The sequence below is a fragment of the Lepisma saccharinum genome, chromosome 5 (assembly GCF_977018435.1).
Source record: "Lepisma saccharinum chromosome 5, izLepSacc3.1, whole genome shotgun sequence".
Classification (NCBI taxonomy): domain Eukaryota; kingdom Metazoa; phylum Arthropoda; class Insecta; order Zygentoma; family Lepismatidae; genus Lepisma; species Lepisma saccharinum.
The window spans coordinates 23,545,623-23,558,064 of record NC_139233.1 but is presented as its reverse complement, the minus strand read 5'-3'; the positions used below and the strand labels follow the sequence as shown (position 1 = coordinate 23,558,064).

Here is a 12,442-nt window from a genome sequence, read left to right as displayed (position 1 = left end):
CTTCGAACTTGGAAGGATCTGTGACGTATTCGTAGGGGTAGACCCCTTTACGTCTGATGAGTGCGACATCTAAGTTTGGGAAACTTGATGTAGTAATGGCTAGTTGGTCGTCTCTGAGCTTCCCAGCAAAAGTATCGAGACTTGCCTGGAGGAACCTCAGAGAGTCGAGGAACCGAAGCTCGATGCTGTTGCTTGAGTTGGGGATCGGCACCCACTTACTGATGCTAATATAACACTCCTCGTTCTGCGCCAGGATATTGATTCTCGCATTGTCGTACCCTAGATGTGTAACCAAGTGATGGAAATCATATCCCGAGCCATTGTGAAAAAAAAACCGGTATTTCATCAGACGGTTTCTTATACTTGCAGCATAGCACGGCATAGAATTTAGTGGAGTATGTAGGCAATGCATCGTTGAGGATGGATATTATCTTAGCTCGCTCGCTCTCCAGAAAACTACGCACATTGCAGAAGCTGTCTGATGTTATGTTAAAGTCTTCTAATAAATGCTCAAACGCAATTCGGTCTGCTTTCTTCGTCAGCTTGACGCATTTGGTAGGTGGCGATGCATCGAGGGAGGTTACTTCTACCTTTCGCTTGGAAGGTCGCGGTAGTGATGTTCCAGTGCTCTTGCAAGTAAGCTGGTGTCGCTTGAAGTAGTCAATAGAAAAATTGTTTCCATACTTAGAGCACAGTTTGGTCGCACATATTCGCTTTCCCGGCACACAAGTACGACAGTGCCTTTTGAAAATTTTTACTTGACACAGTAATTTGGCACGTAGGGCAATTTTTTTCAGAACACATAATGCAGAGATTTTTTGAGGGTATGTTATTTAATACCAAATGCTGTGCAATGCAAAATATAATTGCTCACTTTTTTTAACTATTTTCTATGACCTTACTTTGGGTTTTTTTTTTCGCCAAATTATATGTTTCTAGTTTTCTATACAATACAATATACGTACAATATATTGTCAACGGTATTATATTTGAGCGAGTCGTTTGTCACCTAAACACTACAGCTCACAGGTCGGGAAAATCTGACATGAAAGCAGATAATACGCTTATCCTTATTTATATATAATTTTCACGGGGGCATACAATATTGTCAACGGTATTATATTTGAGCGCGTCGCTTGTCGCCTAAACACTACAGCTCACAGGTCGGGAAAATCTGACATGAAAGCAGATAATACGCTTATGGCTTATTTATATATAATTTTCACGGGGCGTACAATATTGTCAACGGTATTATATTTGAGCGCGTCGCTTGTCACCTAAACACTACAGCTCACAGGTCGGGAAAATCTGACATGAAAGCAGATAATACGCTTATGGCTTATTTATATATAATTTTCACGGGGCGTACAATATTGTCAACGGTATTATATTTGAGCGAGCCGCTTGTCACCTAAACACTACAGCTCACAGGTCGGGAAAATCTGACATGAAAGCAGATAATACGCTTATGGTTTATTTATATATAATTTTCACGGGGGCATACAATATTGTCAACGGTATTATATTTGAGCGCGTCGCTTGTCGCCTAAACACTACAGCTCACAGGTCGGGAAAATCTGACATGAAAGCAGATAATACGATTATGCCTTATTTATATATAATTTTCACGGGGCGTACAATATTGTCAACGGTATTATATTTGAGCGCGTCGCTTGTCGTCTAAACACTACAGCTCACAGGTCGGGAAAATCTGACATGAAAGCAGATAATACGCTTATGGCTTATTTATATATAATTTTCACGGGGCGTACAATATTGTTAAAAGCGTTAGTTTTTGTAGAGCTCTCTTTTTCCATCTTTCCTCTAAACAGTGAAGCTGTAGAAGACGCAATTAGCTAACCTAGCATACAACATACCTTCCTAATTAATATGGATATTGTCACACGTTCCTCTTATTTTATACTGTTGTAAATGGAAAAGATTATGTACGGTAAATGTTTTGTACATTATAGGAAAAAAATTCAAAATATCCTTCAATTTTAATTCGAATCGAGTCGAATTTTTACATATTTCCACGCCACCACATATTGTCCTATTTGCTTCTTTTACTTGCCTTGCTTAATTAACACTCGCTAATTAGCATTTTTTTGGAAGAAGTCAACTAGAACAACATATGGCGGTATGAGAAATATGTAAATTAAAGAACATTTTAGCAATATATGGGCCCTAGCAATTAGCTTTCTCGACTAAGAGTACTCTTTCAAACGTCTTCTGCTGATCGTATTACTAAACGAGGACGTTTAAAATTTTTGGGTGTTGAAAAAGTTTGACGCTACTTTTTTATTTCTATTGTTTGCTAATAGATGGCACTAATAGTACCCCCTCCCCCCTCTTCTCCTCTGCTGTATGACAAATAGCACAAATCAAGATTTTGGAGAGCAAAACATAAAATTTGCATGCATCTGATGTCGAACCAGGAACTTTTATCTTTCGGGGCGTCAACATTATTTTTTACTCAGCCGTCATATAACATTGAACACACGCAAAGATTCACATGTGCTTTTATTATTTTGTGTTCGGTAAGTACAAGTATATTCTTACATAAATTATTGTTTAATTTAATAAATTGTAAACTCAAAACCTGCTAAACTAATACTCCTTCTGTGTTTCATTAAACTATTGAAAGCGAATGTTGCGTGCGCGCGGAAATAGCACAGAAAAAAAGACCGGATGGAAGCAATTTAAAATCACTGGGGCAAGGTCAGTTTTACGAGAGCGTAAAAAACACGTGCTTCCATTCAACTTCGAAAAATAAGAATGAATGTGTAATAACACTGGTATTATTTGTAATCACAGTGCTTACTCATGTATTTTTGTTTAATATTTTATTTCAAATTCACTGTCAGAAACTAGTGTTGTTAGTTTCTGCATGTAGGTTTATTTACTCTGTTGGTTAGCACTGTCAAGTTTTTAGTATTCGTACAGCATAAAAAACTATAACCCCCCTCTCAAAATATATACATTGTATACGCCAAGATGCGCAATAGCCTGGCAACACATCATGAAAAAACATGTCAAGAAGACCCAGTGGGTTTATAAGTCAGTGCTGCCAATTCCTATTTGTAGGTTAGCTTAGCCAGTGAAAAATCATATAGTAGAATTTTTGTAGAGTGGGTGTTTGCGAGTTCCACGACGCGCTGCCCGAGGATACCCTATGCAGTGTCATCCTGATTGCAGAGAAGTCCTTCGTCCACGACGTGAAGAACGAAAGGGTCACGGAACAGTTTTAAAATTCATAAAAAATTGCCACATACTAAAAATCAACATCCAACACATTTTAGGTTATATAAAAAAAATGATAGGTTAAGTTATATCACTTAGGATCGTAAACAAAATTAAAAAAATCCTAAAAAAAAGATAGGTTAAGTTATATCACGTAACATCGTGATATACCTACCAAGTATAAATGGAAAAAATGGGTGCAGTGAAAATTTGTACTAAAACATCGCTAAACGCTATAACATCGACAAAAAATTGTCAAAATATGTCAAAAACTTATATTCGATTGATAAAAAAAATACCTACAAAATATGATCCTCAAATAATAACGTTCAAACAGTACCTAAATAAAAAAAAATGATAGGTTAAGTTATATCACTTAGGGTCGTAAAAAAATTAAATAATCATAAAAAAATGATAGGTTAAGTTGTATCACGTAACATCATGATATACCTACCAAGTACGAGTGGGGGAAAAATGAGTATAGTGAAAATTTGTACTAAAACATCGCTAAACGCTAAAACATCGACAAAAAATTGTCAAAGTATGTCAAAAAGTGATATTCAATTGGTAAAAAAAGACCATACCTACTAAGTACTACTTTGAAACCCCTAACTTACACTACTCCAATGTCAGAGAAAGTGCGTTGTACAGTCAGATGAAGTTTAGTGGTGATATGAAATGAATTACGCTTGCGCTAAATCACGTATTGTCACGGATACTTCTGGGTTGGAACGGTGCCATTGAGAGTCATTGGGATATCTTTACAAGCCAGAAGTGTCCGTGACTGTACAAGACATATACATTTTTACTGCTCTTTTGTATCGGTTTGGCATGTGGGTTGCCAGCTAGCAGGAGGTACGAATCATAACACAATTTGATTGACTGATCGATTATGTTTATTATACTTCGCTTTTCTGCCACTTTTGGCTAATCGCTTATACAGGGATGAGTAATGATATGATGAAATTGATGAATAGACTCACAAATACCAATGTCCAGACCGGGATTCGAACCCGGGACCCCTGGCGTCGTAGCGCGATGTGATAACCACTCAGCCAAGGAGGCCGGCTCAGTCATAACACAATTTTTCTCATGAATGCACGATTGGTGCCAGAAGTCCATTGTAGCCCTAAACCTACGTACACGTACATAACATGTAAAAATGCAAACAGGGCAAACAGTGATGGTAAATGAAATTACGAGCCGTTTACGTCACTGACCGGTAATCACTTCAAACACCTAATGCACAATACATGCATTACGTAACTTCACAGTCTGGGAGCATAACAGGAAACAACGAAGCAACAAAGCAGATCTCGCTTTTTTGCAAAAATCATAATAGCTTTAGGAGCGAGTGGGTATAAAAAGATCTCTCTCTGTGCGAGGAGTGTTCAAATCACGAAGAGGCGACGAGTGGAATGGATTTGAGGGGGGGGGAGGAGGAGGGAAGAGATTGAGGCCGCGTATCAAAGAGTACGATATTGAGCCCCCGTGCAAGGGAGGGGAGGCGGGAGGGAGGTGCGGAACAGCCGAGTGCTAATCGTTAGTTATTGTCACCCAAGCAGTACCTTGATATTAACACTCGTCTGAACACCCAACAGGATTTTCAACGTCCCGAGCCTGAAAAAAAATCGATGGCTGAGCTGCTCTTCGATAATCGCGCCGTATCTTTTCATTTCGAAATTAAAACCCGATTTCAATTGGTGCACCGGGCGTGAACGTCATCGACGACTTTCTAGCCGGATGCCGAATCAGTAATTGGGTGTATTTTTCATGACGAATCGTTCGACGAATGAATCCTTTTTCACGCTTCCGCCGGAGTAGTAGGGGATCGAGGGGAGGTGAAAGAATAGAGTGGGGACTTCCCCTTCTGGGTAAAGCGAATATTGCACTATTTTTTTAAGGCTACATATTATCAGAACGCCTAGTATGGTTTTTAAAGTGATTAGTTCATTGAATAATATGACCGCGTCAGCACTAAAATAACGTTCTCTACAGTGCTGTAACTATAGTAGCAGCCAGCGACCTTAGGTGTCTGGGCAGAAGTGCAGTGGTGCCGAATGTGGGGAAAGGCAAACCAAGCGAGGGTCAGGACACGTAGGTTCCCGCACACGATGTGGCAACGTTCTCCACGCAGCGTTGCCAAGTCCATGCGCCAGTCCTCTCTTCGGAGTGCTTCCGAGCACTTGGCAGATCAGCAGTGGCATTGTGTGCTGGAAATACATTACCCAGAAGATGTTGATTCCAAATGCTAACAACCTGGTTGTACTGTACAATTATTCGTAGAAAAAGTCAGGGAACTCGAGGGAGAGTAAAAAAAAAGAAAGTAAAAACCTGGCTAAAAAGGATGTAGAAGAACGATTTTGTCTGTTGTGAATGCCTCACAATGTGTACATAAACTGAACAGTTCTTGAAACTATGCCCATTTCAGACCATTTCCTCAGAATTCCTTCAACATAAACTGTCAGGGTGAACAATTATTAATTTGTTGCTAACTTAAACATATCAGTGCTCCAAAGAAATATATATCTCAGAACAACACCAAGGGTTCTAGATGCGACAGTTGGTAAACCAAGGACGTGTGTGTTCCATCATTTACTTCATCCTCACCGCCGCTATTAACCTCTAGAAGGAGAACAGCGACATCAAATAACCAAAAATGAAATAGAATAGCTTTATCAGCACTGGATGACGTCACTAAGTATCACAAAAGAGAAAGAAATTTTCGTATCTAAGGGCCAGAAGATTTATCCACAGATCAATTAATTAAAGAACCCCCTGAAGGAAGATGTAAAACGTAATATGGCCGTGGTCCACTTGATGCATCATCTTCGTTCATGTTAATGTAATACGTTTATTTGTGATTTATCTTGGTGTAGTTCTCACTACTGTTGGCCTGTTGTCTGCAAGGTTGCCAAACGTATGTTTGTTCTTGTACGAGTCCTTCGAAAGGAGAAGTAATTACTATCAATTAGCTATTCGTGCCCTTAGAGAACATTTTTTTCTTCTCACCACCTGAAATACTTATTCCCCATGTGTGAGTTGTCCCACCCCTTACTCTCTGCTGCGAATGTGGCAACCAAGCGTTCAAATCCACCCCCCCCCCCCCAAGCGAACGACGATCTGACTTGTAGAGAACAAAGCACGTGCTGTCTCCAGCGCTCCAGTGCCAGTTGGAGGAAGCTCTCACGTGATAGGACAAACCGAGGACATGCCACTCAGTGGCAGGAACTGTACCATGCCTATTGAAACAGGATTGTAGATTTTGTAGCGGAACAGGAAAATGCAATCAAAAGCACAGGAGATCTTATTTGATCTTCGTAAGTCAAGAGGGCAGTAAATTCCAACCGCTACAGATCAATTTCCCACTGCAATTACATCGTTATAGGAACATATAACCTCGGTTATGTCCTACAGAATTCAGAAACTCATCATCAGCTTAGGTTATAACATCCCACCCCATCATCCCAGCTGGCCCTCTGTCCTACAAGCTATCGAGGAAGGCGCAAAAGAGATGAGGCTCTTTGATCTCGGCTAATTGCTATTCAAATTTGAACCGACGGCGCCTTTCGGAACTAACTTCGGGCTCGCACCCTTCCCCGACACCACATTATAATTCTGCTAGATTATCAGGGAAACTGAAGTAAGGGAAACGACGGACCCGAAACCACGAACGCAATACTTTAAATCGGCTACGGACGAAGGACCTCCCATATTCATATGTGGTAACAACGGGAACTAACGGGTGTCCCAATAGTAACGCAGCATTTTAATCGTGCGCCATTTTTTTCCCCGCACGGTTGGCTGCGTTCTGAGAGGTAACACGTTGTAGGAAAACATTGCGATTAGTCAATATGGAGCGCTACATGACGAAGGAGCGAGTGGCGATCGTTAAAATTCGTTACAAGTACGGAAACGATGGACAAATTACCTGACATTTTTGATAGGATAAGTGCCCCAAATAAAACAAATGTGCGACCTCACACCGTGCGATCTTTCTCTTCTGGGGATTCATTAAGTCCAAAGTTTATGCTGCGAAGATAACAAAGATCCCTGATTTGAAAGCAGAAATTCAATGAGCTATCGACGGCATTGAGCCACAGTGATTCAGAATATTGTAAAAGGAATTCGAGTGTCAAATGCGTCGTGGAGGACATTTTGTCAGATATTCTCTTCCACATTTAATGGGAATGTTCACTCTTTCATATAATGTAATAACTTTGCCAACTGATAAATATATGAAACGTTTTATCCTTAAATTAAATCCTGCGTTACTTTTGGGACACCCTGTATAACCACAGGTGGTGCCAGGGTGGTGGGTTCTCCGTCCACCAGACCACCAGATCCTTCAACAGTAGTATTAATAATAATTACTCATGGAAGAAAGTACGTTTAGTAAAAACTTTCATGATTAATTGCTTTGACTTTTCAACACTGTCCTTGGTTCTTTATGTATGCGCACACACACTTTTTAGACCGACCGTTCCATTTCCATTTCAGGATAGTCTATTGTGTTATGCAGTCATGAGTAGGTAGTACCCGGACACAGGTAGTACCCAATATGGGTGGTAATATATGCACTACCCTGAAGATGGAGGCAGAAACTGTTGATGTTTATGTACAAAAAAAGAACACAAAAAAAAACAAGTACAGTGGTTAAATGTCCAAACAACTATACATGGATTAACAACCACAAATCAGTTACAAAGAAAAACACTCACCTTCTTTCTAATTTCGTTACCCTCGCATAAAAATTAAATGCAAAATTTGTTTCATTATCCCATTTTTCTCAATATCTTGTCTCGTTTCACATTCTATATTGTGGTCACGTTTCGGAGAACAGACGTGACCGTGATCACGTCTCGTGCATACACCGACAGACGTGATTGGGCGGGGGCCACGGGTCGTTTGTACAACTATATGCATAAATCAAACTATGATTATTTCGAAGCAATCGCTGTATTTGCAAGTGTGGGAGCTCCAGTCAGTCCCTGAATCAGTTGAGGAAAGTTATTACTAGTACAATACTGTTAATTTGAGTGTATACATATAAATTAGGCGGACAGGCGAATTTAATGAGACTCAATACTATGCTACTGGCAACACTGCAGCCAGGCCACTGTGTTCGGAGGAGAAGTAGAAAACAAGGAAGAATTGAATTGAATTGAATTGGTGTTTTAAGTCCACTTTATGCACAGTAAGGCTAATCGGGACTGGACCTACAGTTTAAAGTGGGATCCGAACCACTTGTGCCTCCACCGGGTATCGAACCCGGGACCCCTTGATTACAAGGCAATGACGCTACCACTGCGCCATGGGGGAGGCCCAAAACAAGGAAGAGAAATGGTCCGGCGTGGGGACTCGAAGCTTGATCTTGGGACACCAGTACTTGCCTAACGAAATCTCTGAAACCTTACCCCTTGCTCGCACAGATTACTCATAGTTACTGCAAGTTCAAGATTATTTACTGTGTACCTGCCTTATCATATTTCAGCACTGCTAGAACCAATATAACGATCTATTATTTTGGTTAGAATAAGAATTTTTTATGTAATTTGTTTTTAAAAATTAGATTTAAAAGAAGTAGTTGAGCAACCAACGTCGGCCCATTTACACAGAAAGACACTTAAGCTAGTGGAAGGAACAATTTATTTTCTGTCGAAATTCTCTCTAATGTCAATGAATCAACCGATATTCCAAACTCTGAAACATAGATCTTTCTAAAGTCCTAGAACATTGAAACCAATCTTCCTGTTACCTAGAGTTTTGTAATAGAAAAGGGTTTACCCATGGCACCGATATCACTGGGCTATTATAAATACACAAGGTTCAGTGCATATCTTGTACTTCGCGCACATAGATCTTGATCGCTTCTAAATTATAATATACTGTGCAGAGGAGATGATGTGTTGAAGCAATACGCACCGATGCTGAATATTTATTGCATTAGACAAATTCTGGCCAACTTATTGATGTGATTTTATTCTTCAGCAAACAATACCAGTTGTTTACATCTTTATTTTCCATTTTTGTAAATACATGTTTTAAAACTAGATGGTGTTTTTGCCTAAGTGTAATAAAGAAGAAAATAGTTGCTTATTTTGTCGCTACTAAGAGCTTCAGTGAACGATTGTGCTTATAATCATCTTTGCCGAGATCCAACATTTCCATGTGATCTATCCTCTCTTCAGCCAATGGCCGATCACCTACCATACTTGATTTGCCTGTCATCCACCTACCACGGATCGTCATCTATCACATTCCTTATGAGCAAAACACTGTTGATAGCCTTCTAGCATAACGATGCAAAAATTGACAAAAACGACACCAGTGGCGTACCGTTGACATGAAGCTGCCTCACCAAATGCTAGCCTAATATGTCCACAACAAATACGTATGCATGCATGGACTTACCTGCAATGCGGCCGTACCGCTGAAACATCCTTTCAACGTCCGTCTTGCTGCACTGGAAAGTGTTTAGATTACCCACAAATACCCGGGAATTCACCGCCTGCGGATCCTGAGAGTTAGTCTGGTTGCCCACCTTACTCATCTTCATAGCGCGCTGGCACGCAACACGTGGATCTGCAACAAAGAGAGAACCGCCATCAGAACCTTTAAACGCATCAGTGCACTGGCAGGAAAATTAAATGCTTTATCTAGAAACTGCTCTGCAGATGATATTGTGACTGCTTCATTCAGGGTGGTAGGTATCGAGACCATGTATGGCAAGACTTGGCGCAATCGCATTCCGTCTCGAGTTGCAAATGCCCGTTTCGTTTTTTGTCTTCATAGCTACAACTCTAGTTCTGGGTTGAGGGGAAAGTCTCAATCTTTTCTAGATCTCAAAGGAAAAGCTTCGGTCTTGTCTAAGTCTACAAGAGAATGCCTCAATGTTGTCTAGGTCTGTAACGGAAAGTCTATCTTGTCTAGGTCTTGGAGGGAAAGTACCGACAGGGTCCAGATCTGGAAGGAAAATTTCCGATCTTGTCTACATTTCGAATCGAAATCTCGATCTTGTCTAGGTCTGAAAGATAACGTCTTTTCTTGTCTAGGTTTGAAGGGAAAGTATCTATGTTGTCTAGTTCTCGAAGGTAAAGTCTCGATCTTGCCTAGGTCTCGAAGGGAAATCTCGATGTTGTATAGGTCTGAAAAGGATAGTCTACTTTGTCTAGGTCTTGAAAGAAAAGTTGCTGTCTTGTCTAGGTATCGAATGAAAAGTTCCATTTTGTCTAGGTCTCGAGGGAAACGTATTGTTCTCGTCTTGAATCTCGAGACACTACTTACAAAATATCTTTAAAATTCTTATTGAATAAGAACAACAAAAATATACCTTCTTACACATTAAACAACACACGTAACTTGTCAACAAATAACGATACAACCGCGCCTGCTTGGTATGTATAAAAAAGTCACACGGTAAAGCAAGCAATTCTAATTTAGGTAAAATGTTCATATAACTCGCAATCTAGCTTACTAAATAGTCTCGAATCAGATCAGTCTGGAGGGAAGCAAGTCCTGATATGTCTTGATCTTGTTCTCAATTCGCCAAGTGTCAAAGGCTCTGATATCATTCTTGTCTATTTTTAAAGCTGATCTTGCTCTTATCAAGGTTCACTGGAGCTAATCATGTCAGTTGACCCATGACGACCACGCAGAATTTAAGATAAACTAGAAATTTTGCAAAACGTTCCACAACGCATGCAGTAAAAATATCACAACGAATAGAACCCATGGCGTAAGGGGTGACCTTTTGGTAAGGCACTCAAAAGTAAACCTCACTCCACGTAGTACACCTCGGTAACTCTTTCTGGCGTCTGGACATAGGGCCAGTATAAATCTCCATACATTTGTGTTGTCCTGTGTTTGTCCATCTATATGTGGTGAGTGCCCCCCCGTATAGCCTCAGCTTTTAGCCTAGGTAACATTGATTGATTGAGTTGGTGTTTTAAGTCCACTTTATGCACAGTAAGGCAAATCGTGACTGGACCTACAGTTTATACCGAACCACTATGAGCCTCCACTGGGTATCGAACCCGGGACCCCTTGATTACAAAGCGACGACGCTACCACTGCGCCATCGGGGAGGCCACCTAGGAAGGAAGTATAGTCTTAATTCTTGTCATCACACAGTATAGTTTAAGTTCTTGTTAAGGGCTTGTCCTTAATTTTGATTTAGTTAAGAACATTATCCCGTATTGTGTGACGGGACAAAATAGCCTCCGTGCTGAAGTGCCCATGACACAAAAATCAGCAATCAATCAATCAATAGAACCCAGGACCTCTTAACTACACAGCTAAAGTCACAGATACTTCGTATCGTGGTAGATATTGCAGACTTCTCATTGTATGAAGGTCATACAAGCACATACATTCTTTTTGTGATATTTTTTTCACAATTATATCAGGCAACTGGTTGGGTTATACATACGCATTCCTTAGCATCGACCCTTCGCAGTTGGCATTACGAGGGAACAAAAGTGTGCATTATGTAATGTGCCAAATAATCCAGATTTATGACGCAATACAAGCGGTAAACGTTCGAGAACGAATTAAGGAAGAAGCCCATGGACCCTTTTGCCCTCCATAAATAATCATGAGCCATAAATGAGCTTTGGACAAGTCCTTCCAATGCCTATATTTAGGACGGATGGAAAGGGCCCAAAACGTGTCGAGGGGCCATATTACTCCGCAGTCCATAAATCGGCACACATTGGCACAGAGACTATCCTTGAGGACAATTGAACAGTCGCACGAAAGTTGTATTTCATGCCGTGTACTTGCAGCTGAAGAAGATGGATCATATATTTAATGATTGGTCAAAAGAGAGAAGAAAGAGTGGTCCATTTTCATTGCATGTCAAGGTACTTTCTGTCACGCTGTTATGGGCACGCTAAGTTTCACGTTGGAATTTCATAACCTGAATCGCTCAACACAGATATATCGAGACGAGCACATAAAAATAATAGAGATTTAAATATAGCATGTGTTAGTAAATGAAAAAAAAATCAGGCCTCCCCGATGGCGTATTTCTAACGTCATCGACATGTAATAAAGGGTTCCCGGGTCGATACCAGGTGGAGGCACATAGTGGATAGGATCCTACTTTAAACTGTAGGTCCAGCCCTATGGGCCTATCTGTGCATAAAGTGAACTTAACCCTAGCAAATCCGTGTAACAAATGTATGTGTCGTACTTG

The 12,442-nt window shown here is 40.4% G+C and overlaps 1 protein-coding gene across 4 annotated transcripts in view; it reads right to left on the bottom strand.

Annotated features, from left to right (window-relative positions):
• The window catches only part of LOC145987715 (uncharacterized), a 621,803-nt gene that overhangs the window by 373,700 nt on the left and 235,661 nt on the right, over nucleotides 1-12,442 (bottom strand). For all 4 annotated transcript variants that reach the window (XM_083122297.1, XM_083122295.1, XM_083122298.1 and 1 more), the window contains exon 2: nucleotides 9,658-9,828. In XM_083122297.1, coding sequence (XP_082978423.1) covers nucleotides 9,658-9,802 — 145 coding nt within the window. In that variant the 5' untranslated portion in view covers nucleotides 9,803-9,828. The remainder of the gene's footprint in view (nucleotides 1-9,657; nucleotides 9,829-12,442) is intronic.